The sequence below is a fragment of the Hibiscus syriacus genome, unplaced genomic scaffold (assembly GCF_006381635.1).
Source record: "Hibiscus syriacus cultivar Baekdansim isolate YM2019G1 unplaced genomic scaffold, ASM638163v2 tig00111504_pilon, whole genome shotgun sequence".
NCBI lineage: Eukaryota > Viridiplantae > Streptophyta > Magnoliopsida > Malvales > Malvaceae > Hibiscus > Hibiscus syriacus.
This window is the reverse complement of record NW_024063107.1, coordinates 353,248-381,235: the sequence shown is the minus strand read 5'-3', so window position 1 is coordinate 381,235 and position 27,988 is coordinate 353,248. Positions and strand designations below refer to the sequence as shown.

The 27,988-nt window shown below is 34.6% G+C and overlaps 4 protein-coding genes and 2 pseudogenes across 5 annotated transcripts; 3 read left to right on the top strand and 3 right to left on the bottom strand.

Annotated features, from left to right (window-relative positions):
• The first annotated feature begins 12 nt into the window (after positions 1–12).
• On the top strand, positions 13–6,252 carry LOC120163999 (annotated as a pseudogene).
• On the top strand, positions 5,525–26,421 carry LOC120164053 (serine/threonine-protein kinase tricornered-like). The gene is made up of 15 exons (XM_039173817.1): positions 5,525–5,608; positions 6,127–6,506; positions 6,847–7,021; positions 7,314–7,397; positions 7,485–7,726; positions 8,599–8,818; positions 9,024–9,103; positions 9,185–9,269; positions 9,373–9,504; positions 9,605–9,718; positions 9,805–9,852; positions 10,273–10,357; positions 10,587–10,643; positions 10,729–10,844; positions 26,411–26,421. The coding sequence occupies exons 2-14, from the start codon at positions 6,286–6,288 to the stop codon at positions 10,827–10,829; spliced, it is 1,644 nt and encodes a 547-aa protein (XP_039029748.1). The 5' UTR covers positions 5,525–5,608; positions 6,127–6,285; the 3' UTR covers positions 10,830–10,844; positions 26,411–26,421.
• On the bottom strand, positions 11,879–16,362 carry LOC120164055 (casein kinase 1-like protein 10). Of its 2 annotated transcripts, XM_039173819.1 has the most exons (15): positions 16,217–16,362; positions 16,094–16,134; positions 15,245–15,314; positions 14,989–15,137; positions 14,806–14,901; positions 14,509–14,579; positions 13,961–14,022; positions 13,785–13,848; positions 13,611–13,695; positions 13,340–13,466; positions 13,083–13,156; positions 12,917–12,980; positions 12,704–12,775; positions 12,651–12,670; positions 11,879–12,540 (listed from the first exon to the last, which is right to left on the bottom strand). In XM_039173819.1, the coding sequence occupies exons 1-15, from the start codon at positions 16,290–16,292 to the stop codon at positions 12,259–12,261; spliced, it is 1,353 nt and encodes a 450-aa protein (XP_039029750.1). In that variant the 5' UTR covers positions 16,293–16,362; the 3' UTR covers positions 11,879–12,258. The 2 variants fall into 2 exon arrangements, with proteins under 2 accessions (XP_039029750.1, XP_039029749.1); XM_039173818.1 differs by having other exon boundaries at positions 12,651–12,775.
• Positions 20,759–22,002, bottom strand: LOC120164057 (60S ribosomal protein L14-2-like). The gene is made up of 5 exons (XM_039173822.1): positions 21,897–22,002; positions 21,697–21,798; positions 21,192–21,321; positions 20,990–21,102; positions 20,759–20,894 (listed from the first exon to the last, which is right to left on the bottom strand). The coding sequence occupies exons 1-5, from the start codon at positions 21,897–21,899 to the stop codon at positions 20,838–20,840; spliced, it is 405 nt and encodes a 134-aa protein (XP_039029753.1). The 5' UTR covers positions 21,900–22,002; the 3' UTR covers positions 20,759–20,837.
• Positions 22,208–24,700, top strand: LOC120164056 (glycolipid transfer protein 1-like). Its single transcript, XM_039173820.1, has 7 exons — positions 22,208–22,302; positions 22,644–22,804; positions 23,260–23,315; positions 23,546–23,676; positions 23,775–23,910; positions 24,108–24,239; positions 24,527–24,700. Exons 2-7 carry the CDS (start codon positions 22,687–22,689, stop codon positions 24,557–24,559), a joined length of 606 nt encoding a protein of 201 aa, XP_039029751.1. The 5' UTR covers positions 22,208–22,302; positions 22,644–22,686; the 3' UTR covers positions 24,560–24,700.
• Positions 24,793–27,988, bottom strand: LOC120163998 (annotated as a pseudogene).

Below are 27,988 nucleotides of genomic sequence, written 5' to 3'. Positions count from 1 at the left end.
GTTTGATCAATTTTGAAGTGTTTAGTGTTATTCATTCAATTGAATAGACCCCACCCCGATGGTAGCAACGAAAACCGATTTATTTTGAATACGAAACTTGATGCGAGATTGACTAGGATAAGGAGATTTGCGTGAAAAGTGAAAACAATTTGTGAAGAATCACTGTGCTAAAGAAGGATGAGGGGAAGATCTAATGGAGGCCAAAAGAATAGATTAATCACCTCTGTCGTTGTTGCGGCGATCTTTCTTGGTTTTCTCTATGTATATTATGGATCTATTTTCGGGTCTTCAAGTAATGGTGCTTCAGCTCTAGAATATGGCAGCAAATCTCTGAGAAAGTTTGGATCTTCTTATCTGGGTGGAGATGATGAAGCTGATGGCAAGCAATATGAATCTTCAACAAAAGTTGGACTGGAGGATGGAGGAGAAGTTGCGCCAAAAACGTTCCCGGTAAGTTGCTTATTGTTGAATCATTCCATATTGATTAGTTCCCCTGGCATTTAACTTATCTGCTTATAACTTCTGTAGGTCTGCGATGATCGACATTCGGAATTGATTCCATGCTTAGACAGAAATATCATATACCAAATGAGATTAAAGCTCGACTTGTCGGTGATGGAGCACTACGAACGCCATTGTCCCCCTCCTGAAAGGAGATACAATTGCTTGATTCCTCCTCCTCCAGGATACAAGGTGCTGATGAAGTGTATATAGTGAATTTGTCATATATAGTGATAGTCGTTGCGTTTATGTGTTATATTGTTGGCCATTGTAATATTTGTCGTAGTCCGAAAGTGTTCTAATTCATGTGAAATTAGAGGTTCCTATTAAGTGGCCTCAAAGCAGAGATGAAGTGTGGAAGGCAAATATTCCCCATACTCTCACCTTGCACATGAAAAGTCTGACCAGAATTGGATGGTTGTACAAGGTGAAAAGATCGTTTTTCCAGGGGGAGGCACCCATTTTCACTATGGAGCTGACAAGTATATTGCTTCAATCGCAAATTAAGATTGCTGATGAATACCCATTTTGGCTTTGAAGCAAAGGCGGACCCAGGGGTTGCAAGAGCCCCAGGGGTGGCACTTGGATTAGGGGTGACACTTGTGGAGGGGTTGCTTGGGATACCCCGGACACCATGGAGGTCCACCCCTGGACGAGGGTTGCCTAGGATACCCCGGGCTCCATGGAGGTCCGTCCCTGCTCTGAAGAAAATATTGTGAAACACGCGTGCAATAGTCTTGAACAGCTATTAAGGAATGATATATTTGTGTCTTTGAGTTTTCTGCATCATTTTTTGGTTCCTTATTTACTGATTGGCTTCGTATATAATGTTTCTAATTAAACTTCTCAAACCTAGGGAACAAGCTATGAATTTGGTTTCTATGGTTTTGAATTGACAGATGCTCAACTTTTCGCACAATTTAAATAATGAAGGGAGACTTCGAACAGTTCTCGATGTGGGTTGTGGTGTTGCAAGTTTTGGAGCGTATCTTCTTTCTTCGGATATCATAGCAATGTCATTAGCACCCAATGTTGTGCATCAAAATCAAATCCAATTTGCCCTGGAAAGATGAATTCCTGCATATCTTGGTGTTCGAGGGACCAAAAGGCTCCCTTACCCGAGCAGATCATTCGAACTTGCTCACTGTTCTCGCTGTAGGATTGATTGGCTTCAAAGGGATGGTATTCTTCTTCTTGAGCTAGACCGGTTACTTAGACCAGGAGGCTATTTTTCCTACTCGTCTTCAGAAGCTTATGCACAAGATGAGGAGGATCTCCGGATATGGAGGGACGTATGTGTTGGAGAATAGCTGCAAAGAGGAACCAAACTGTCATTTGGCAAAAGCCTTTAACAAATGATTGTTATATCGAAGGAGAACCTGGTACAAATCCCCCCCCCGGTCGTTCTGATGATGATCCAGATGCAGTTTGGGGTGTACGAATGGAAGCTTGTATCACTTCTTATTCTGATCGTGAGTATATATGTCGTTGTTACCAATGTCAAAGCCTTTTCCCCACCTTTAGTTGATATCTTTCTCCGTTTCTATTTATATATTATTATTATTATTATCGATTTGGAAGTTGAACCTAACTCTTTCTTCCGAGTTGACAGGTTTAAAAGATCGGAGCTTTCAAATTTATCTTAACTAAATCGTCTCTTTGTTTCAGATGACCAGAAAGCCAAGGGAAGTGGTTTGGCTCCGTGGCCGGCCAGCTTGACATCTCCTCCTCCAAGACTTTCTGATTTTGGTTAATCAAATGAAATGTTCGAAAAAGACACGGTAATGAAGGCAGCATTGTATCATCCATGCCTTTATTTGTGATTATTTCCTTGTGCTTGTATTGTGATATATGCGACCCTGACCGAGGGTATGGATGCTAATATAGCTTTCACAATTTCATAGGAAACTTGGCGTCGTCGGGTAGAGAGCTATTGGAATCTCTTGAGTCCTAAGATTGAGGATGATACTTTGAGGAATTTGATGGACATGAAAGTACACATGGGATCTTTTGCGGTTGCTCTAAAAGACAAGAATGTTTGGGTGATGAATGTCATCCCCAAGGACGGACCGAACACACTTAAGTTGATATACGACAGAGGCCTCATTGGCACTACTCATGACTGGTATGCACAAATTCACCTACAAAGCCTGCTTATCGTAGTCCGAAATATTTAACTTATTTATGTGCATTTTCATCCCCCGTTTTGATCATTTTGGCAGGTGTGAAGCCTTTTTCACGTACCCTCGAACCTATGACTCCACGCTTGGACAGTCTTTTCGGACATTGAGAAGAAAGGCTGCAGTGCTGAGGATTTATTACTCGAGATGGTTCGCATCCTCCGCCCCACTGGCTTCATAATCATTCGGGACAAACAACGAGTTATAGTTCAGTAAGGAAGTATTTATCAGCTTTGCACTGGGAAGCAGTAGCAGCAGCTGATTCCAGTTCGGATTCAGAACATGAAGGGGACGATGCCGTGTTTATCGTCCAAAAGAAATTGTGGCTTACGATTTTCCATGTACTCTCTCCATATATATCTTCTCCTGCAGTTCCAAAGGTATCAAGAAGCTCTCCCATTACTAATCCATCGAACAATTTCATTTTGTTTGCAACTTGTAATGAGTTACATGACAAACCACGAATTGATTACCATTCTTCATTCAAAGATTTACGAAATGTTACGTTATATCGACCCTTTGTTTTACATGAAGTATCTGTGTCGGATACGATGCGTATTCGAACATAGGTATAAAGCGTATGGGAAAGAAGCATATTTGTGTCGAAACATATCGGATTTCAGATCTCGGATACGCCATTAGTAATGGTAAATTGTTGCTTCTGTTGTTTTCTTTTTCTTTGGGGACCAATGTCCGACTGATGTGCTTTTATGTTGTTCTTCATTCTTTGCCAAACGTCTACATCTAAAATTGACCCAAAAGAGATTTACTTTTGTTCTTTGTTGTGTGCCCTCTTGTTTTCTTGCTACTTGGTGGTAAGCTATAGAGGCATCCAAAGTACTCGGGTTTGTATCTGAAAGATGGGTAAAAGATGGGTAAACTACTCGATTGGTCATTTTCCTTTTATATTTATACATTTCTACTCAACAAATTTAAAAAGCTTAAACTTAATCACTTGGACGTTGAATGTCGTTACTGACGTGATACGCATTAGTAAAATAGTTTAAATTTTGTAAAATACTCAATTATCGCTCATCACCGATGATTTTTGTCACCAGTCATCGTCAATGATCATTGGACTTCAAAATTTACAGTTCACTCCCTTTTGACTTCCTGAACGTAAATTTCGTATTTGTTTCACCAGAAAACATCCCGAACTCAACAAATATGATCTAAAACTCTATAAATTCCTTTAAAAATTAATTATAATGATAAATTTATTATTATATTTAGGGAAGGGAGTAAGATCTAATGTCAATAGGTCCGGACTTAGGAAGTTATATTAAAATTTAAAGAGTGTATAATTACAAAATTTTGGAGGTAGCGGAATTAGATATCGATAGAAAATATAAAGAAAATATTTATACTTAATAAGAATTTAAAATTTTTTAGAGTATAATCGCACCCAACACCTTCGATCCATCTTTAGTTATATTCTTTTAAAAATAACAAGAAGTTAAATCTATATTGTAATAAGTTTATATTATAAAGATAATTATTTAATTTATATAAATCGATAATTTATATATATTTATATTATTTTTTTGTTGTTGTTTCAGTTTTATATTATTAGATTTTATAATTTTATATCTTTAAATTTTTAATATAAGTTTTTTAAAATGTATACTTTTAACATAAATTTTAGGTTAATTTTTTATATAATTTTTTTATTAGACAAGATAAATATATTCCTTTAATATTTAAATACTATTATTGATGATACTGTTAAATTTTTTCAGAATTAAAAATTAATGATCAAACTCAGCAGCCTTTATTACAAACATTTTTAATACCAATAATGTAATATATCTAAATTAATATTATAATAAATATATACATATTTATAATTTAATTCGTATATTTTACTCATATTTAATTATAAATTCAAGATCAAATTAATTTTTTAGTAATAATATCTGAAAATCTAAAATAATTTCAAATTAGTATGAAAAGGAAAAAAACGTGTGCGGGGGACAACTCAACATTAGGCAAGGGACACGTGTGAATAACGCGGTAGTGTGTAAGGCGGACATCAAGGGTTTGAATTTATTTAGGGTAAACTACGCAATTAGTACCTAAACTATAAGTTTTAGTCTGTTTTAATACTTAAACATCAATTTATCTTTTTTAGTACCTAAACTTTCAATTTTTTTAAAATCATACCTAACAATTTATTTTTATTTAATTTTAATATATCGTCGTTAAAAACTTAACGCGTTTAATACTCTTACTATCAGTTTTGATATGTTTTAGTATCTAAATTTTTAATTTTTTCAAAACTAAACGTTAAATTTTAAACGATGATACTAAAATGAAATCAAAACTAACGTTTTTTTATGACAGAGCACTAAAATGAAACAAAGATTAAACTTTATGTATGATTTTGTAAATTTTAAATATTATAACGAACTAAAATTGATAATTTAGGTATTAAATATGTAATTTACACTTTATTTATTTATAACGGAGAAGTTACTATTATTTGTCCAATTAATTAAATATTGACACTTTTCCAATCCAATTGTTTTCAAGTGGTCCACCTCATATCCATATAATTTATACATATTTTTTTATTTATTGAATTACATATAATTAAATAAATTATTTAATATAAAATATATTTTAAATTTATCAATCAATTAATTAAATATTAATAATTACATGAAAACAAAATATAATTGAGATTGAACTAATTTTACAGTAAAAAAAATATCAAATAAAAAAATAAGAATGAAAAAAAAAGCAAAGGTAAAGTAAGAGGGGCAAAGCTTCCATAAAATCCTAATCAATGAGACTTCAATTTCATCATCTTCATCTTCTTTCTTTCGATTCAGGGTTTTCCTCTACTTTTTTATACAATTAATACGCTGTCGTTTTGGCCCTTCTCTCTCTTTGCTTCTACAAATTCATCCGGCTGAGCGTCTTTGGTATGTTTGTTTAATTATTAGATTTTCCTTCAATGATTTGAGCTTTAAACTGTCTTGAGTATCGCAGTGCTTTGTGATTTTTATTAGTTCTTAGATTCGTTTTGAGTTTCTGTTTGGTTGCTGAGGAAGTTAGCGAAATGATGGATTTGTGTTTTAAATATAAGGCATCATTGCCTCTTTATTCCGCAACATCTACCTTGAATTGCTTTGAATTTATTGATCGACTTAAATTACTTGCAACTAGTTCTTGTTTTTGGCAAGGATCGCACTCGCAGCATCATTCTATTTTGTACTAATTAAGCTAACACTGTAACTGAATCTTTGGGGAGAAATTACTAATCTCCAGTGGATCGTGAAGTTTCTGATAATTAGAATTTTCTGCCCAGGTATCTCATTTTTTTGTTTTTTTATTTGTTCGTATCCTTTGACAGCTGATAAGAACTTAAAATTATGTTTCAAATGTTGATTGGTTTCTCTTTGTGTATGTATTCTCATTTCACTTTTGTTTTTCTTTGCAGAATCTGTTTGTTGGATATTTTGGTAAACAATGGTGTGTTGAAGTCGATAAGATTTCTGTCTGCGAGCATGAGATAGTCGGAACAAGATTATTCCTGCATAACTGTAATGTGCATTTAGGAGTTTAAATTTACAAGCTGTTGTATTTACCAAGTAAACCAATGGAAGCGACAAGGTCTTGGTTCAACAAGTTGAAATCAAAAGATAAGTTAAGGCCTTCAAAGAATAAAGAAGGTGCAGGTAATGCAAAAGAGGGGTCTAAACCGCCAGCAAGTGAAGAGGCACCGTCAAATGTCACCAAACAGCGGGTAGCAGCTGCAAAACAGTATATTGAAGACCATTACAAGAAGCAGATGAAAAGCCTACAGGAAAGGAAGGAGCGGTATGATTTAAATTCTTCCTCTATTGGATATTTCCCCATGTAATAGTTACTGTTATGCTCACATAACTGTGATATAATGTGCAATGTAACCGTGCTCTATATTATGGACTGGCAATTTGGCAGAGTTATCACATGTTGAGATGCTTTGTAGCAGGTTTTGGTTCAAGAAATTTATGCAAGAGTACTTAATGCTGTTATTTTGTTCCATATTATCTGCAAAAATATAATATGCTAAAATGTATTTGTGATCAAGGGAACACTGCGAAATTTGTGGTCCTTTTTATTTTTTTCTTTTTGAAGAAAGGGGATAATGGTTTTGGTTAATTATGATTTTCTGCAGACGTGATATTCTAGAAAAGAAGTTGGCTGATGCTGAAGTCTCTGAAGAAGAACAAAACAACTTACTTAAATATTTGGAGAAGAAGGAGAGAGAATACATGCGTATCCAGAGGCATAAGATGGGAGCTGATGATTTTGAGCCATTGATCATGATTGGCAAGGGTGCATTTGGAGAGGTAATTATATCCTTGTTAAATTGTACATCGTACATAGGTGTTTCTTTTGCTTCTATATCTGATCCTGCTTTAATCTGCTTGCCAATGTTTAGAAAAATTGATGAGTTATGATTATCACTAGATTATTAAACCGTTTTTCCCGGACAATGCGTCTAGGGAATTTATGGAAGGACAGCCTTCTATTTATTACTGCTTTAGTTGCATGGTTTGCTTGTTACTAAATAATAATCCTTCTGAACATCTTGATCTGTTTTGCCAGAATTACTTTTAACGCAACCTTTTCTCATTACAGGTTAGAGTCTGTAGGGAGAAGGCAACTGGTCATGTTTATGCTATGAAGAAGCTCAAAAAGTCAGAGATGCTTCGTAGAGGCCAGGTACACAATTTTGAACTGCCTATGTATTTTCCTTGTCTTGTCTTGCGCCATGATGCTAACTTGTTAGCTTGCATTTCTGATATTCAGGTTGAACATGTGAAAGCTGAGAGAAATCTACTTGCTGAGGTTGACAGTAATTGCATAGTTAAACTATATTGCTCCTTCCAAGATGAAGAATACCTATATCTTATTATGGAATATTTGCCCGGGGGAGACATGATGACTTTACTAATGCGAAAAGATATACTAACTGAAGATGTAGCCAGGTTTTATGTTGGAGAAACTGTCTTGGCGATTGAATCAATCCACAAACATAATTACATTCACAGGTGAGTCGGAATGACATTAACACTATGTTTGGATTGGATAAGGGTGAGGAAAGGTAAGTAAAGTGAGGGAAAGGACAATCCATTCCCTTGTTTGGGAGAAAATTTACATATGAGGGGAAGTAAAGGGGAGTTGAGATTCCCTTACTTTCGCTTGTTTTACCCTATTTTTTAAAACCCCAATTTGGAGGAAAGGAAAGGTAGAAATATTTTAATTTTTAAAATGTCCATTTTGCCATATGTATATTTTACTATAATTTCTTTTCTTTTCTTACATTTTATTTTCTAAATTTTCTTAAATAATATTATGGACTAAATATTGGGTTTTAAATTTTAATTTTTTGAACTATAATTTTTTTATGTTCGAGTTTTTTTATATTCCGCTAATTTCTTTAAAAATGCGTGTTATTAGATATTTTGCTTTTGAGTCTGGGACTATAATATTTTGGTATATATAATTATATTCTGCTTAGCAACCTCTATTTTAAATATAGATATATGTTTATTTGACTCATATATCATGAAATTTATGTGCCTTAAGGTTAGTTATAGTTTCATATTTGTTATTATATGTTACTTATATAAAGATGATAATTGAAAATTTTATTAAAACAGTTCCTTTCCTTTCCAGTTTTTAACCAATGTTAAATTCCCTTCCCTTCCCTTTCTTTTCTTTATTAATTTTAATTACCCAAACAAGAAATAAATGTCATTTCCTGTCTTTGGCCTTCCTCTCTTTTCTTTAGCTTTCCTTTCCTTTCTTTTCCTTTATTATTATTATTTATCCAGACATAGGGTAAACCTTTGCACACTTATATATAATGGCTTTCTTGAGTTTGGACTAAGTGATGATCCCATTCTGTCACATGTTGCAGGGATATCAAGCCTGACAACCTACTACTCGATAGAAATGGTCATATGAAATTATCAGATTTTGGATTATGTAAACCATTAGATTGCAGTAATCTTCAGGAAAAGGATTTTTCTATGGCAAAGAGTCTCAGTGGGGCTCTTCAAAGTGATGGACGACCTGTGGCACCAAAACGCACACAACAAGAGCAGTTACAGCACTGGCAGAGGAACAGGAGGATGCTTGTAAGTACTTGACGACCATGATGTAACTAATGCAACATTATGCATTTTTATTACTGATGCTAATTTGGGTTTACAAAGTAAGAAAGTTCCCAACTTCTTTCTCCATTTTCCGCAGTTCAGGCCTTGTTTGGTTTTGTTAAGAGTTTGCTATTTTTGAAATTGAAAAGTAATGTTTCTTGAACACTTAAATATTGTGATGCTGCAGGCTTACTCTACAGTTGGTACACCTGACTATATTGCTCCAGAGGTTTTGCTGAAAAAAGGATACGGGATGGAATGCGATTGGTTTGTATATTGAACATGATATTTCTCTATCTATTTCTAGAGGTGGGGTTGTAATGATAATTTTATTGGATATTTCTCTAGGTGGTCTCTTGGTGCTATCATGTATGAAATGCTTGTTGGATATCCGCCTTTTTATTCAGATGAGCCAATGTCAACCTGTCGGAAGGTAACTTTTACAATTAAGTTATGGTGGTGTCTTCGTTTTGTGTTATTGTTTATATTTTTATGTTCCTTTATTGTACTTCTTACCTACTTTCTCCATTTTCCAGATAGTAAATTGGAGAACACACTTAAAATTTCCGGAAGAAGCAAAACTATCACCAGAAGCAAAAGATCTTATCCGTAAACTTTTATGTAATGTCGAGCAGAGGCTTGGCACAAAAGGCGCCCATGAAATTAAGGTGTTGTGTGGTGTGTCCTGTTCTGGATTCTTTGACGTTGTTTAAAAATTAGAATGCAAACTACTAAACTAACTGGCTTTTATCTGTTATTTTTTTCTAGTCTCACCCATGGTTTAAAGGTATTGAATGGGACAACTTATATCAAATGAAAGCTGCATTCATTCCTGAAGTCAATGATGAGTTGGACACGCAAAATTTTGAGAAGTTTGAAGAGGTAGGTTAGTGTTTTGATGATTATATATATTGCAAAACGGCCTATTTTGACATTTTCTTATTGCTTTACTTTCTTTGATGCACCAGGCTGACAACCAAATTCCGTCTGCCGCAAAATCAGGTCCTTGGAGAAAGGTTAGGACAATTTCATGTATTTTCAATTAAAAATGTTGTGAACCAAGATTGATATCATAGAGATTCTTTTTATATATATTCTAAATTCTGCTGCTACCTTTAGCCTCGAGGAGTAACTGTTTCTTAGCCAAGTTTGCTAGGAAATTTTCTTTTACCGAAGTATTCAAAATTAAATGGCACCATTAGTTTGGGGTGGTGTGGTGATTTCTTTCGGCTCATTTGTTGAAGCTATACTAATGTTTCATCAAATGAAATTCTTTGAAAATCTGCTCTTCCTTAAATACCAGAACCATTTTCATGTGAAAATTTATACGCAGCATTTTCTGGTCTACTGGCTTTAATATATCATAACATGGTTAAGTGATAAATGATGTTTCTATTGCTCACGTGCACATTTATTTATTTTTCCCTTTGATGCAGATGCTTCCATCCAAAGATGTAAACTTTGTGGGTTACACATACAAGAACTTTGAAATTGTAAATGATAACCAGTTACCTGGCATCGGTATTTTTCCTCCTCCCTCGATTTATTTTTCTCCTTTGCTGCTTGTGATTTCCATACCCGAACTATATTTAACTCAAATACTTTATGCATCTTTTCGATGATCACCGATGCATGTCTTTCTCGATCAAAGCTCGGTCTAGTTATTTTGAACACACCTCTATCATCTCCAAATTTCTAACCTAGCAACTATATTTGTATTTGACTGGTTCTGCCTTGTTCCTTGGTGCAGCTGAATTAAAGAAGAAGAGCACGAAACCCAAGCGACCCTCCATCAAATCCCTTTTCGGTAAGATATTTTCGCTATTATATGCTTTTGGTGGGTGCAGTGCGATTGCTGTTCGGTCGTCACAATCTCGGTCTATGTTTTGCAGAGGACGAGTCAGCTGAAGCTGCCAGTCAACCTGTTCAAGGTAGCTTTACAAACCTCTTGCGTAGGCAAAAAGAAGCCCCCGAGAATCGTACAAGAAAATGAACACACAGTATCCTCGTTATACCGGACAGTTCTTGGTGGAGTGTGTTTGCTGATTCGAAGCTCCAGTGAAGTTTTAGGGGCAAATGTCCCCCCAAAACAAAAGTTGTCTGAGATATGGGATTTGGCTCCTTCTTGAGCCAGTAGATTGTTTCTTTTAGTAAAAATGATTTCCGAAAGTAAATATTCTTTTATATTTGTTGTGTATTTTCCCTCTCCACATCATGCCAATTGTCAAAGCAAAATGAATTTCCTGTACAAGGCCCACATTGTTTGTCATTCTGCATGTAATTTGATAACTTGTTCTCAGGTATACAATACATACAAGTGCCTTTACCATTTGCCATCGGCTCTTGCAATTCATGTATTCATGTTATATCTGTGTTTTGTATTTCGAAACGCCTTAATATTTATTATTAAGGATTAAAAGGTAATATTATCAATAATTAAGAAAAATTGTTCAATTTTAAACAAATACTATCTTATAATTATCTCAAATTATTTTAAAAAAAAATCCTCCTAGGCGAGGTAAAAGGAAACACCAAAATTAAGGACAGCTATTGGTGCCCTACACCTTCACTTTTGAATCATAAGCTATGTTGCTTACTCGTTAATGGCTACCAAAAAATGACTCTCTTTTTCCCATATATATGGGATAAAAGGGAGGTAAGATAGTAGGCTACCTCCAACACCAGGTTGAGAGCAACTTTCGTAAGAGACCTCCGAAATTATGAAATGCCCTCTGTGGGACTAGATCCCACGACCTCAAGATTAAAAACCTTGTGCTCTACCAACTGAGCTGGATGGTGATTAAACAACCTCTTTTCTCACTTTAACCTAAAGTTGACAAATAATAATGACAATAATAGTGAAGTCCAAGAAAGAAGCAATGATTAACAACATACCCCCATATTAAATTGATGATAACAACAACAATTAGTACAAACTTCAGCTCTTACCAAGGGACACGAACTTACCAAGGGACAATGCCTTAAAACGATCCGTCGATACTCGAACAGAATGCGAAGATATATAAAGTGTAAGGAGATGACACAAAATGTACATTGTAGGCATTCTTCTTGTTTGCTTCTAATGAAATAAAGGAAACATCAAGTGTTTATTACAGCTAGAATTAATAGTTGGAACTTCGTAATATACGAACAATTTACTGAGGTGATGACCATGATATCATTTCTTTCTTTAATGACACTCTAGAAACATGGAAATGGCAAGAATACCTGATTAAGGGTGCACGAGGAAGAAGTTTGACGAGTTTTTCCCCGGGTAGGAACTTCTTTGGGGGAGATTGTTGCAGTTGCGGATGAAACCAAATCGAGGACACAGATATACAGAGTAAACTGTTTGTAAATACAGTTATTGCGCCGAGATCTTCATAATAAGCAAATCCTTGAGTACTAGATGTGTTTACCATTTATTTTCTTTTCCCGCTTCCGATTGTTAAGAAGTCAAAGCTCCGAAGGGCATCAATGCGACCACCTTTCGTGGCTGCAGCACGAGTGAAAGATGATGATTTGGATTCAAATCCGGGTTGAACTCTCTGAGTGGTTGACAGGCGACTGCCGCTTGAGACCAATCTGCTAGAACGGTTTTCACTAGGCTCGCCAGAGGAGCCAGGCCGGCTGCCTGAAACAACAGGCCTCTTTGAAGTACTACCGTTTCTCGAGGAAGACTGAGCCCTATCTGAATCAGGTTGCTGAGGGAGAGAAAGTTTAAGCCAAAATCAAAAGAAAACTTGCAAAGTGGCATTCATCAATAAATAATAGATGAAATTGATTTTTTTTTTGTAGAAACAAGATCGCTCACCACGTCTTTGGATGATGGCACATCATCTGAAGATCTGTATCGAGACTGATCACCATGCCCAGGTCCATTCCGTCTTGCAGAAGCCTCAACAGCACCAGAGAATCTTTCACGAATCTCTTGGCCAACTAGAGCAAATAAAGAAATGTGCTAAAACCGTAAGTTAACTTAAGGAAATCAAGGTCAGAACATGGACAAATTTAGGTGTGTTAAATACAAATAGTTAAATTCTCCTATATTCTCGAATCAGGTTGTGAAAAGGAACAGACCTGAAGGCCTCTCGGTTCTTTCAGCAGATACTCCTGGGGGATTTAAACCCCGCTTTGGGCTTGGCTGTTGAAAAATAAAACGAAACATATTATAAGCATCTTTAATGAAGAAACAAAATTAATTTTTCCATGGTAATCAAGTCCAGCAAGTTAATGGATCCCCGACCCGTGCTCTTGAGCTAGAGCCAACTTGCGGATATCTCAGCATAGTCCAATCAAATACGTAGTCAAACTGATAACCTGCATCGGTTTGCTGTCAAAATCAATACTTTTGAGAGTTCAAAAAGCAGATTCGATGATAAAAGTTCTATAGAAAATTTATGATGACGAACTACTTGTAAGACTGATTCAATATTCAAAATTAAACAAAATTAAAAAAGTCAAGTAAAATTTGAACAGAAAGAAATAGAATAGCAAGAGAACCTTCTCGAATAAAAAGGTCCCGGAACAGCCTCTTCAGGTATGAAAAATCCGGTTTATCTTCAAACCGTAATGATCGACAATAATGGAAGTATGATGTGAACTCAGAAGGATATGATTTGCAAAGGACCTGAAAACAGAATATAACTCATCAGACATACAATCAATCTTTGATTTCTCGAACATTAAGAGAACTAGAAAGAAAACATTTTGAACAGATCAACTATTTATTTGAATAAAAGAATTCACATGTATCAGATGCAAGTAATGCTACCTCTATGGGGGTAAGCATCTTCTTTTCACTGATCTTGTCATACTTCTGCTTTTTGGTGCCAGCTTTCAAGCCCTGCCATGGAAGGCTGAGGAAGATAACAAGAAACTAAGTTAACAGTGTGACCAGGCATTTAAAAGGTTTGCGAAGTAAGCAACCGATGTGTGTTAAACCAACCTTCCCCTAAGGAAGTACATAAGCACATAACCAAGAGATTCGAGATCATCCCTCCTGCTTTGCTCTGCAAGTTATGTAAAGCACAGTGGATCATACATCTAAGCCAAAATAGTTCAAAGTGGCTGCTGTTGGCTGAAAGCAAAAGCCATATTAATATAAAATGCAGGAAGTCTCACCAACTCCAAGGTGAGTGTTAACACTTGCATATCGAGCTGTCCCCGTAAGATTCTTGTTTTCCCTATAGAAAAAAATGGTTAACTGAAATGTGAGTCCATGGGCAGTAAAAGGGTTAATAAAGAAAGAATAAAATAGTACAAGAAGAAGTCAGTGTGGCATATATTAAATAACTTCACCAGAGAAACATATATGCAACATATGAGCTATACTTATCGAAAGAATTGACAATTTATACTACAGGTAAAATCAGAATTAAGTATGAAGATTTTCTAATAATAGTTAATTATGAAACCCAATTGTTTGAGGCACTATAAGTCTAGGATCGTAAATGGACGTCTTAGGCAAGTTGATGAGCTACAAGCATAACCAATGAAAATTTTAACTATCTTCTGTTTGCTAAGCTAAATAGCCTTTCTTAGAAAACTCATGGTCTTTAAATCAATTACAGATTTAAGTCAAGCTTTGAGCTCCTTACGTTGGGTCAATTGAGGATCAGCCTATAAGAGCAAATATCAAATTCTACACATAAACACATCAAAAGTATTACCTGTATGGTATGTGCTTGTGTGTTTGAAGATCCCTATACTTTTTTGCAAGGCCATAATCAATTATATATACCTGCTGTGAAAAAGGTGGAAAACAATAGAGATAAGCAATGCGTACTAGGACATCTTTGTTGAATAAGTTCGATACAGTTATATCAAACTAAAATATTAGTTAAGGAAAAACAATATTTCAAATGGTATATAAAATTGTGTGCAAATCTTATCAAAACAATTTCATGCCACGTAATCCATGAAAATGCATGTGCCATTAAACGTGGGGAATAAACAGAAGAACATGCCTGATTTGCTTTGCGCCCTAAACCCATCAAAAAGTTATCAGGCTTTATGTCGCGGTGAAGAAAACCACGAGAGTGCATATACTCAACTCTATTTAACTGAATTACCAACAATGAAAGAACAATTATTAGTAAGGTAGCCAGCTAACAATATTAAAGTTACCTGAAAAAAAGTAGAATACTCACCATCTGATCTGCAAGCATTAAAACCGTTTTTAAAGAAAACTTCCGATTGCAATAGTTGAATAAATCTTCCAGACTTGGCCCAAGAAGATCAATAACCATAACATTGTATTCACCCTCAACTCCAAACCATTTTAAATGAGGAATACCCGCTGCACATGAAAAGAAATTAAATAAACGACTTACAGGCTCCGTGTTACCATAAAGTATAGATAGACACATTACAGAGTGAGCGAGTAAAACAAAACTGAAAACTCACTCCCTCCTTGAAGAAGCATGTACAACTTTGACTCATAGTGAAGTTGAGGGTGCTTGGTCTTGACAGGTTCCTGGGCAAACACAGGAGAGCAATAGAGCATATGTTGATAACCAACTTAAGACTTCAAGAAGAGACAATATCATGAAGCTCAATTAGATTATCAAATGGAATAATGGATGCATAATTACAACCTAAAGACACAAGTTCTAGAGTAATTTTGTAAGCACTTGAACAGGTAATCTAAAGCTATCAGCTTAAATAATTGACGGATCCATCCCTATATGAGCAACAAGTATCGCACGCTACAATTCTAAGAATATTCAAAATAAACCACGGTCAGACAAATTCTGAGCTTAATTCCTTTATCATATTACAAAAGTAAACGTGTAAAGAAACTCTCCCGAAATGCCTTTATAGTTGAATATTATTATCTTCACATGTACTTGAACTTGCATACCCCTAAACTCCAACTCGGTGAACTACTTAGTAGAATCAGAAAGTTCACCATTTGGTTTTCTTAGATTTCAATGGCATAAAAAGAACTGCTTGGGTTTAAACAATCCCAGGTGCCACCTGATCTCCTTTGACAATGTAACCCTACAAACACTAAATCTAGCATCTCCATCATAACAAATGTATATATATGAATTAATGAAATACTTTTACACACTCTAAAAGCAAAGGCACGATCTAAAGTACTAGTCATCCAAGTGAAACACAAGGAAATGCATCACACCATAACATCAAACACAAGAGCAACAAGCTTGGCTAAACAACCATATTATATATCTACTGATCAACCAATACAATCTAAAAAATAAGAAAAATTCCACCAGCTTCAAACTTTACCAGCTTAACAGCCACTTCCTCTCCACTTTGCACATTAACTCCTGCCCAAAAAAAAACGGAACTCAATGAAACAAATGGAAATAAAAACACAAAGAGAGAATAAACACGCCGTTATCATAATACCTAAATAAAGTTCACCAAACGATCCATTCCCGATCTTCCGACCAAGCTTGAATTTTCCTCCAATAATATGTTCCATGCTCTAATCTTAATAAACCTTTTACACTCAACTATGACACAATAAAGGGAAATAAAAACACCCCTGCCTTCTTATTTCACTTTACTAATATTGTCAATTTGACTTAATACTCTTTTCTTTAAAGTAGCTACCAGATCCATTAAAATTCTAATCTATCGATTCCAAAGATCAAAACCCAGTTCTAAAATCCTTACAAAACCACCCTTTTTAGAGAGAAAAAATCGTTAACTTCTGTGGTGACTGAAGGGATAAACAAAGGATAAAACTTGACTGAGAAACTACGGAATACCCATTAACCAGTGAACCAAAACAAACATTTTGGGACCATCAAGCTGCATTTTCTAGGTAGGATAAAGGAAATAATTTTTTTTAGGAAATCAAAGTTTTAGGAATATAAAAGATAGGGAAGAGAATCCAAAAGGAACAAATTCATGGGCAAGAATTTCGGGCGATGATCCTTAGATCTGGGTTATAAGACAAGGATTTAATTTTCTCGGGAAAACTCTTTTGAACGAACAAGAAGGAAAATCTTTTTTCCTTCGCTTGCTAAGAGAGAATTAAAAGCGGATGATTGGAGAGAAAGGTGATGTAATTGATGATTATATTATCAAACCAAGAAAATAGATAATTGATATTATATTAGTAGGTAGATTTTAGTATTTTTTTTAAACAATAATTAATCTCTCACATTTTAATATTTGATTAGGTTTACTATGTCTATGATTGAGGCCATCTTTGTATCATAAAAAATAATTAATTAAAACATCATAAAATACAAATACAAATGTTTTAAGTTTATATAATATAAATGATTAATTTATTAAGATTTATGTAAAATATAATATTATTTTTACTTAATTATAGTATAATATCATAATAAAATTTTATCACATCCATATTACAGTAAAAAACATTATAAATTAATAACTAATTGGTAGTGAGACGAAACACTAAAAAATACATTGTTTCACCTTAAGTGTTAAGGATTTGAATCTATGACCTTACTTAAGATATAATGTCTCATCCCACCAGATTAAGGATGTGCATGAAACCCGAACCCGACTCGATCGAGTTAGGTTTTTCAAAAAAATTCGGGTCCGGGTCGGATTTTTTTAAAGGCGATGTTCGGGTCGGATTGGGATTTAGGGTAAAAATACCGACCCGACCCAAAAAAATATAATTTTACCTTATATATTTAAGAATAATTACAATAATACCTCTCTATATTTTTTTCCAATTAAATCACTGTTTGTATTATTATTTGGGTCATGTCGGATCGAGTTCGAATTTTATCTCAAAAAATAAGGTCGGATTCAGGTCAGATATAGAATATATAATTTTCAGATAACTATGTATTAAAATAATGAAAAGGTTAACTTTTGTTGGCTGCTGTTGTTTTCGTTAGGTGGTAACTTGTTAAGCTTTAAATTATGATAAACTAATTGTTTTTATGTTTGAAATATTTTTATTATTTTAAAATACATTTGATTAGGTTTTGCTATGATAATATCTATCTTTCTTTTAAAAAAAATTAAAGTATGTGTTAATGGTGGGAGTAGGAGAGACATGATTGAGAAAGTACAACTCTCTTATATTATTACGTGAATTAAAATCATATAATATTAGTTATTAAACTATTAAAATGTATATTTAATATCTTAATTATAATTATAATAGATAAAAATATATAAACACATTAAATAATTTGTGTTCATAAAGCCTCTTTACCAAACAATGTAAATTTTAGGCAACGGGAAATTCTTGTAATTTTTTTAAAAAAATAATTTGATCATCGTATTAATTTTTACTGCCTCTAAATCAAAAAAGAATTTAATGCCTTTGATCAACATTTTCCGTCATTACCAGCATTAAAGTAAGTTATTTGTTGTTAAGATCCATGGCATAACATTATGAGGAGGTGTTTGGTTCAAAGATTGTGGGATAGGAATCTCATATTCCCATGTTTGGTTGGCCGGGAATCTCATTACCGTAATATTTTATTACCAATAGTAGATTTTTTGGGATATATTATCGGGAATGTCATTACCTCCCTTCCCTTGGGTATTGTAACATTTCGGCGTTTTGGACTAAAATGCCCTTAAATTTTTTTTTCTTTCAAAAATATCATTCTTCTGTCATTGAATAATAAAAATTCTACGAAGGTTAAATTACAAATTTATCCTTAAATTATTTTAGATTTATAAAAAAAGTCTATAATTAAAATTTTATATGAAGTTCAGGGGTTAAAAAAAATTTACCCTTTCATTAAACCTTTTTTATATTTTTAATTTAAAAAAAATTATATAAATATTGTGAATTTAATTTTTTAAAGAAAATATATAAATATTTTACAATTTGTAATATTATACAAATATATAATAATGACAATTTGGTCAAATATACATTCCAATAATCTTTTATTCCTTTAACCAAAGACGGTAATCTTACATTCCTGCTAAACCAACCAAACACAAAATACAACATTCTCAGTAATCTATTCCCTGGTAATCTTTTATTCCCACTGGTAATCTTATATTCCGTGAACCAAACACACCTTGAGGGTAAAGGAGAACCTTGGACCCCCATCAATTATTTTTTTTAAATATTTTTGAAAAATTAAAAAATTATCAAAACTCTTAATTAAAAAATTGTATTTATGAAAAATAAAAAATATTTTAACCCCGTCATGATAGTTCTGTCCCTGATTAGGATGCTTTAAGTCAACCATAAGTTTATGCAAAAACGATCTCCATGATTCTTTTCTTTCCCATACAACAACTACCCCAAGCAACCGAAAACTGATTATTTTCTCTCTATAAGCAGTATTCCCTTCGTAACATATTTGAGAACTGTCGGTCAATAACGGAAAACGTCGTAAAATGATCACATTGAGTTTTTTTTTAATTAGAAGACCACATTAAAAGAAAAACAGTATGAGAACCACATTGATTTTTTTAAAAGTACAAGGCGTACCTTTTATCTAAATGTTAACAATTCTCCTTTTCTTTTACAATATTTCTTTAAATTAATCAGATTTTACTGAGTTGGTGCATATTTGCATGTCAAAAAATATGCAATATAGCTTTCATTAGTTCACAAACAAAGAAATGTTTGGTAGTTGAATTGACCTAAAGTTTGTTTTTTGGTCTTAAAAGTTTTTGGTAGTTGAAAATATAAATATTTTCATTTATATTATTCAACTTGCATTTAAAAATAAAAAATCAATGAATTAAGTTGATTTTATTATACATTTTAAATGAATAAAATATTAAAGTCACATAAATTAATTTCAAAATAGAATAAATCAAATTTAATTTTGATGGATGGGTCGATATCGATTAATTCTTACCCTACAAAATTGTCTTTGTTTTATTTTTCCTCATGGATGCATGTAGCAGAATTGGTAAAACTAGGATCCAAGCAAGCACCATTTAATCACATATATTTAGTTTTCACTGATCAAAGGCAAATAAAAATAAATAAAAACCCCAAATTTTACACATGTCGCACAAATAAAATTTCAAAAATTATTTTATTTTAAAAAATAATATTATAATTAAAAATAAATAAAAACCCCAAAATTTTATATTTTTTTGTCACCGATCAACCCGTGGCCATCGTTGACGTCATCATCACTGTCTCGCCACTGCAACCAAAATCTTATCCCCACCTACCGTGAAATTGTGTCGATCGTCGCGAAAAAACATCACAACAAGTCACTGAATATTTAGGTTTTTCGTTTATGTTTTCCGATGATTTCAACAGCCACAACCAATCGTACAGTACAATACATGAAATACTCATGCTCCGAACAAAACTTGACTGATGGTAATTGTTTGTCGTCAAAGGTAAGGTGATGAGAGGTAGTAGGACGACAAAGGGAAAATAGGGTTTGATTTTTTTTTAATTTTTCCTTTTTTTAAAAATAATATTTTTATTATTAAAAAAATAAAAACATTACAGGACACACCTAAAATGTAAAAAAAATGTTAGACACCTATTTTTTACAAAAAAAAAAGACACCAAATCATATTTTGATGTATAATTTAGACAGTTATTTTACTATTAAACTATTAAAAATATCAATTTTGATCCATTTTGGTACCTAAACTTTTAAAATTCAACGTTAAATTCTTAATGAAACAAAAATTAAACTTTAATATGATTTTGAAAAAAAAAATTAAAAGTTTAGATACCAAGACAAGTGTGTATGAGTCGAAGATGCAAAGGCACACGTAGAATATTGTCACTCTTCACCCAACAAGAAAGATAAAGGAAACACTTCTTGAGCTCTCTCCTTCCTAACGTAGATTACATGCTTTTACTTCTTCAGAATGACCAACAATTTGGTTAGTCTGCCATTGTTTACTGTAAATGAGAGAATGACTTTTGATTTTGGAGCAAAGATACCAGAGAACGTTCGAATGAAAATTGCAGAAAGCAATCGAAAATAGAAAACCAATATATAGCAACAAACTCACATCAAAAGAACTCGAGGAATGTTGATGAAAAGCCAAGCAAAATTCCAATAACCTAGCTTTCACTTCAAGATGCATTCTCCTTTTTAAGCTTAGCAAGCTCTTGCCTGACGACTCCAGCCTTCTGCTCGTGTCAAAGTTTTGAGAGAACATTCAGATGTTGGCAAAATAAATTAGGCATAACAAACGGTAAAGAGATTACTGGTTCGATAAACTGACCTTGATCTTAGCTAACATAAGCTTGAACCTATCGAAGTCGTTGAGGGATGCCCTTCTCTTCTGGACAATCAGCTTTCTACCCCATGAGCTATTCTCCCACTTGTTCTTAACATCTGTTACAATCGCATAAAGCCAAATAGAAAGGAAACATCACTTTGAGAAACAATGGTATGATAATGTAAGTGAAAATTATCATCCTTACCGGCCTTCTCCATAGCTTCAATCAGTGTCTTCTTCTTAGGAACTCGGGGAATGTCAATTGTGATATCTGTCAATGTAAGTCTCTTGAAGTTCATTTGGCCTCTAACCATATCCGGGGCATCAACAAGAGCCTGCATTACCAAATTAAGCAAAAATAAGCTTTCACTCATCATGCAATCATTACGTTTACTTTAACTAGGCTCGTTATTCTATCCTTACGGCCACTAAAACTACAATTTTGATCTCAAATAGCATGCGTATATGCTACAATCAAGTCGTAACATAAGTTGCATATTAATAAAGGCAAAGAAAAATACACACATTAAAAGAAATGCTTGCCTAACGTTGCTCCCCACCCTTCATCCTCCCCTGAAAATACCCCTTAATCATACAACTTTACGCTGAACCAGTCGGATATTTCATTACTGTAAAACCCACTAAACAGCTAAGAAAAATGATAAGGAAAAATTAAACAGATACTGTATTAAATCTGAAAAAAGGCATACTCTATTCTGATCAACGACATCGACGATGACAACCAACTTGCCGTAGTCTTTGCCGTAGTTAACGAGAGCCACTCTTCCGATCTCAACGTACCTCTTGAACGGCTAAAAGACAATAAGAAAAAAAAACAATTAAAACCCATAGATATGACTGAGAGTCATGAATGATATAATCCATTAGAAGATAAAACAAAAAAACTCACCATTTTTGCAGATGTTGGAGCTAAGAGGCGGAGAGGAAACCAATGAAGGTGCCAACAACAGATTTGTGGGGTTTTATAGGGTGTTTACAAGCGTCGGATCTAGGGCTTTTCATTTTCTAATTTGGGTGATGATGATCTTAGTGGATTTCAAGTTTAACCCATCCAAATCTAGCCCATGAAAATTCGAATTCGGGTACCCGACCCAAATACTTGCTCGTGGTCCATCAAGATCTTACCTTTGGGAACCAGTTAGTCCTTCCAATTAAAAGAAGCCACGTGTACACACTGAAACGTGTAGATGTGCAACCGACCAGAGCCCAGTTGTTTCCGCTTTTACTTCAATTCAGTCTCTCTTTCGTCTTCAACATTTCAACTGAATCCAATTCTCCAAGAAAAAAATCTCCAGGTACCTTTTTTGTTCTTTATCTGTATCGAATCACAACATTATACCCATATTTTAAATCCTGTGTTTATTGTTTAATTCCTCTGAATTCTCCATTTTTCTCTTGATTTTTCAGTTTTAAGAGCAGTGAAGTTCCATGTATTGATCTCCCTATCTTTTTTTTTTTTGGATAGATCTGGTTAAAATCCACACTTTTTATATGATTGTTGAATTGTGTTTTTTATTATAGAGTAAAAAGGCTACAACTTTAGTGATTTTTAGACATCAAAGTGGCTGCCTTTTTTATTTATTGGATCTTATTGTGGTTAAATTAAATCTTGGGGATTTCAATTTGATTTTTGCAGTGAAGGAAAAAGAAGAACAAAAGTTGAAAGGTTTCTTTGAGCAATGGAAGGATCAGTTTTCACTCCATCACTGGAAGGGATGAAGCATATCAAATCTCCAGAAGGAGAAATGCTTGCTAAGCCCTTTTTGGAAGTCTGCAAGATGATTTTGCCAGTTATAGGTTTGTTTTGTTTATGCCTTTGGTAATCTTGGAGGATTTCTGATAATGGGTTGATTTTCTTTTGTTAAGCTTGTTAGATTAGATTGGTCTTTTAGCATCTAATTCGAGTTAATAATCTTTCTTCATTTCTGTTTGTGGAGAAGCTGACCTTATGGCTGCAAATTTTTTAGATTTGGAAAGCATGGTAAGGTCAAAATGATTATGATTGTATGCTAGATTTGATACGAAAATACTCTTTGATGATAATCGACAGAATGCTTGATAGTTTTGGCTAACAGTCTTTATGTAGGATTGTCTAAGATTGCATTTCAAACTGGATCTGATCGGTTTGTGCATGTGTGTGATGGATAACGAAAGGCTGATGTCTTCGGAGAAGGCCTATGATATGCAGTCGATACAATGTTGATACATTATTTATAGGGAAAACTTAATCTCTCCATTTTGTATTTTTACAGATAAGTTTGGGTCTGCTATGGCTCTTGTAAAGAGTGATGTCGGTGGTAACATATCGGTAAGATATTTATCTTGATTAACTTTTCAAGTATGCTACTGATTTAATTTCTGAAAACAGATGCATATGGGTATCTAGGTGGTCATCGTATCTGTTTAACCTTTTCTGCCCTTCAATCTCGAAGGCATTTTAACACCATTCATGACTGTCTAATAAAACAGATATTGGTTTTCTGAAAAGCGTTACTTTACAACTCGTAAATTATTGTTTTCGGTTGATTCTGTTTTCAGAGGTTGGAAAAGAAATACGAAACTGATCCCACTAAATACAAATACTTGTACAATATGGTGAAAGAAGAGGTCGAGTGTAAAACCGCAACAGGTTCATCTAGCTGTACCAATGGTCTTCTTTGGTTGACACGGTACATAACATTGCCTGGCAATGGCAGAAATCTCGCTTTCATATGTTCCATTGCCTTCTGTTTAGCGATTTGTAATTTACAATTTAAATGATTTTCAGAGCGATGGATTTCCTCGTAGAACTGTTCCGCAATTTGCTTTCACATCCAGATTGGACTATGACAGAATGTTGCACTGACTCCTATGGCAAAACCCTGAAGAAGTTTCATGGCTGGATTGCTAGTTCCAGTTTCACGGTGAATATTTTGTTCTCGTTTGATTAAGTTTCTTTTTCATTGATAATCTCTCTTTCCCAATAATAACCTGTGATTTGCAGGGCGTTCGATACTTAATGTTTGAATTAGGCTTTAATGAACGAGTTATTTTGATTTTCTGGATATTTCGAGTATCAAGTCACTTGTCCTACATCACTATGTGAATTGTTGGATTGCAGATTGCAATGAAGCTGGCTCCGGATAGGAAGAAGTTCATGGAAGTGATAGCTGGCTCTGGAGATGTTAACGCTGACATGGAGAAGTTTTGTTCGACTTTCCCTCAGTTTCTTGAGGAGAACCACAAATTCCTGGTAAGAACCGTCCTACGAAATAAATTTTTGCTATGCCGCCGTTCTGTGCATCCCGTCTGTTTATGGAGAAACTTACGTTTCTTAGTCGCAAATAATAACATAAGCAATTCTAACGATTTCGCACTTGAATATGACTTTGAAAGGATATAAATATGTAGATAATGGACTATTAAGCAAAGTTCATGAGAACATGGTTCTTTTTCATGCCAAACGTATTGTATGTTCTGTTATCATAACGATTTTGCGCGGTGAGAATCGACCAGCCAAATTATAATCCGTTTATGCAGGCGAATTTCGGTTTGGATGATCTGAAGGCTTGATGATGGAACGAGTTCAACGAGTACAGGAGAGATGGCTTGTAGTTTTACTCGTATGTTTGAATTTCCAGCATCTGCTTTTGGCTTCTAAACCGTGAAATAATTAATGACTAAACACAGTGTTAATCATTTAGTTATTTTGTTACTCGAATGATGTCTTGAATGATTTTTGCTTATTTAGTTATTAAGCAAATAAAAACATTTACATATTTTTGTAAACCGAGCAATTATCGATCTTACCATCTTCTTCGAGCATTGATAAATGGAGTGGTACTGAGGTGAGGCGATAAGTCATCATCTTGGTTCGACAAGCAAGTGCTTGCGGCAAGTGTAAGCTTGTTTTCCAGTGAAGTCGATGGTAATGGAGTCAATTGCAGTGGACTCAATGGCAGATGATTTGTTATCTGAAGACCCTTTGCTGGTCTTAAGCAAGCCAGGTAACCATTGTTGCATATTGGCAGCGTACTGGCTTTAACAATGGCTTCATTCTCTTTCGGCCCGGTCGCCCCGGTCGGATCCTGCACGTTGCTAAAGTATAAGCTCATACTTTTGTAGTTCAGAAACAGTTTGTATGAATTGAGTTCTAACAATAACTTACCCCAAGCACAAGAAAAGAGAAAGCTTGATTAGCTACATCGAGATAGATATCGATCAACTTCCGGAGATCCGCGAGTGTTGCATCATTCGTAACCTTGAGTGTTGTGATGAACTTTCCAGGATTTTCCTTGGATGATTCCCATTTCACATAGACATCAACCTGACCATCAGTGCATTCATCAGCAGGGATTTGGTTTTCCTTTTTCAAACTTTTCACAACAATAACATCTGAAGCAACAGAGGACCAATGAGGATCAATGCATGATTTTGCAGGTATTCTGGTTTGTTGTGAAAGCTCTCTTTGGTTCCCACAAAGGGTGAAGATGTTTTGGATCCTTAATAGTCTCAAAGTATCAGAATCCGGGTGGTTAGGCGTCGTCGATTCAAAAGCTTTCTCGTTCAAGCATATCATCTTTTCCTCTATGATCACCTTCTCCACTTCTTCATCATCCTCTTCTGTTTCTTCTTCCTCATACTGGTTTTACGCCAAACTGTGGGGCAATGTCGGATTCGGATTGATTTGCAGCGTGAATATATGGTTCGGGATCATTCATGTCGAGCTCCATCGACATTACCATCCCTGGAACCTCATCACCATAAATCCCAACCAGCCTTTTGGCAAAGCTGCTTCCATCCAACTCATTTGATGATTCATTCTCCTCATTGCCATCCCTTGAACCGCGTAGCTCAAATTCTATTTCCTGCAGCCGCTTTCTTACCATCTCAACTTCTTCTTGCTGTTGCAGGATTCTTTCCTCCATCCTTCTCCTTTCCATGTCAACGAATTCCTCAGCCATTTGTTTGCATTCGTCTAGTTTCCTCTCCAACTCGAGTTTTAACATTTGTGTTCGCTCATTTACCTTCATGTTGATTTCGTCTTCGGTCACACCCGAACCCTTCACTTCCAGAAGGGACCGTAGTGCCGCCACTTCTTGTTCCTTCTTTTCGAGTGCTTTACGCGCCTCTTCTTTCTCTCTTTCCCGCTGCTTGCTCTCCATTTGTAGTTTGTTTATGAACAGGTCATTGCAGCAAGCCTAGCCTAAATTAACAGCTGATGAATCTTCATTTTTGTCATTCAAAGGTGTATGAGGATCCCTTACAATGCACTTCGCTTTTGCTCCATATTCAAGGGTGCAAATTGTCTTATGTATCTCTTTAGGGTCCGGACTTGCACAAAGTATATTCAAAATCTTTGACTGATCATCCTCAAATGAATTCTGTGGGATAGAAAAACTTGTTAACCCACTCGGACTTGAGAGTGTCGGACACGAAAATAACCATGGGAATGGAACTTTACCTGGAGCAACATTGTCAATTTACTGTCTCTGAAAGGCACATGAGAGTCTCCATTAGCAATGGATTCAACTACTCTTTTCAGTGCTATGTTTCCCTGGTTGATCTTTGCAGTCTGCAATTTTTCAGTAAATCGAATGTAAATCATAAATCGAAACTTCGAGTTCAACTATTTGAACTAGTTTAATGTCACACACTCGAATTCTATATTACCTGCAGTTTCGCCTCGAATCCGACTTGACCTGCTTGATCAATATTTTCAGAACCTGCCATGTCCACAAGCATAAGCCTTCCTCCAACAGTTGGAACATCAAGAATTATCTGTGAAGATTGAAACAAAATGTTAAAATTATTATTTTGATCATCAAATAGAAAAGATGTCGAAAAATCGATGTACCATGCAGTGACTTCTAGAGCTTCTCTCATTGCAGAGAGTGCTTTTGACAATTCTTCTCTTCTCTGCTTTCTGAATCTCTTTTGAAATCTTTCCAGGTTCACTTCCTGTTAGGAAAGTAGCATTCTTTGCTTTCTTCCCCATTACTTCTAGTCTCACCTGCAAAACGTTCATGGACACGAGCACGCAACACTAGTGAGATACCAATTCAAAAACGACACGTCGGGACATCGAAAGACGAGACACCAGTACAATCAAATCCTATATTTTGAACCGCAAAATGTGCATCAAATCACCAATAACATACCACAAATCGGAAAACATGAACTCCAGTCATCAAGAAGAGACATCAAAATCAAAATTACCTTGGATCCATTGACTTTAGGCCATCCAATTCCAAAACCACCTCCACCATTACTGGACAAACGATCATAAATTTCCTCATTATAAATCTCCAAAACAGTAACTTGAACAAAAGTCCCAATCCCAATCTTTCCTCTCCTCTTTCATCTTCCCCAAGATCTCCCAATATATCCTTTTTAACACACTAGTAATAATATAATGGTAGGAGTTGATAAAAGTCTTATAAATAGATTAAAATATTAAAATCTTTCATATAAAAATCTCGAGTTAATCACCCTCTCATCCACTAAAACTCCTCTAATATTGCTTTAATCTGATTCTCCATTGTTCGACACTCGATTTTTAAAGGTGTGTAATTAAATAATATTATATTTATTATTTTTTAATTAGAACTATTTGATCTTATATTTAATTTTAGTATTCCTTTAGTTAATCTAATAATTGTTAAGGTGAATAGTGATTACTAAATTTGATTTTTGTATGTTCGTGAATTAATTTTATATAAATGCAGCTTGTCATGGGAAAAATCGAACAATTATTGAGTTTTTAAGAGAAAAAGCGGGAAAACTTCGAAAAATACAAGTACAATAAATGAAACTTCAACTGGTACACCTATTGACATTTCACCTTCGGAAGATAGACCTTTAAAGATAGCTAGAAATCAAAAATTAAGTATCAACTCTAATTACTTGAGCGAGATTCTGGTAAGCGCAAGCAAATATGAAAATATCCTTTTGAACAAGAAAGAAATGCAATTCGAATAACTTATATTGCTGAGGGTCCAT

What these genes read in the sequence shown, in the direction of transcription:
- LOC120164053 (XM_039173817.1), top strand. Translation starts at nt 6,286, where the DNA reads ATGGAAGCGACAAGGTCTTGGTTCAACAAGTTGAAATCAAAAGATAAG. An exon ending in AGAGGAACAGGAGGATGCTT is followed by an intron (nt 8,819 to 9,023) that starts GTAAGTACTTGA and finishes GTGATGCTGCAG; the next exon opens with GCTTACTCTACAGTTGGTAC. An exon ending in AAGGCGCCCATGAAATTAAG is followed by an intron (nt 9,505 to 9,604) that starts GTGTTGTGTGGT and finishes ATTTTTTTCTAG; the next exon opens with TCTCACCCATGGTTTAAAGG.
- LOC120164055 (XM_039173818.1), bottom strand. Translation starts at nt 16,292, where the DNA reads ATGGAACATATTATTGGAGGAAAATTCAAGCTTGGTCGGAAGATCGGG. An exon ending in GTTTGGTGAACTTTATTTAG is followed by an intron (nt 16,135 to 16,216) that starts GTATTATGATAA and finishes TTTTTTGGGCAG; the next exon opens with GAGTTAATGTGCAAAGTGGA. An exon ending in TAGGGCGCAAAGCAAATCAG is followed by an intron (nt 14,580 to 14,805) that starts GCATGTTCTTCT and finishes TTTTCACAGCAG; the next exon opens with GTATATATAATTGATTATGG.
- LOC120164057 (XM_039173822.1), bottom strand. An exon ending in ATGTCGTTGATCAGAATAGA is followed by an intron (nt 21,322 to 21,696) that starts GTATGCCTTTTT and finishes TTGGTAATGCAG; the next exon opens with GCTCTTGTTGATGCCCCGGA. An exon ending in TGAAGCTATGGAGAAGGCCG is followed by an intron (nt 21,103 to 21,191) that starts GTAAGGATGATA and finishes CGATTGTAACAG; the next exon opens with ATGTTAAGAACAAGTGGGAG.
- LOC120164056 (XM_039173820.1), top strand. Translation starts at nt 22,687, where the DNA reads ATGGAAGGATCAGTTTTCACTCCATCACTGGAAGGGATGAAGCATATC. An exon ending in GATGATTTTGCCAGTTATAG is followed by an intron (nt 22,805 to 23,259) that starts GTTTGTTTTGTT and finishes GTATTTTTACAG; the next exon opens with ATAAGTTTGGGTCTGCTATG. An exon ending in ATGTCGGTGGTAACATATCG is followed by an intron (nt 23,316 to 23,545) that starts GTAAGATATTTA and finishes TTCTGTTTTCAG; the next exon opens with AGGTTGGAAAAGAAATACGA.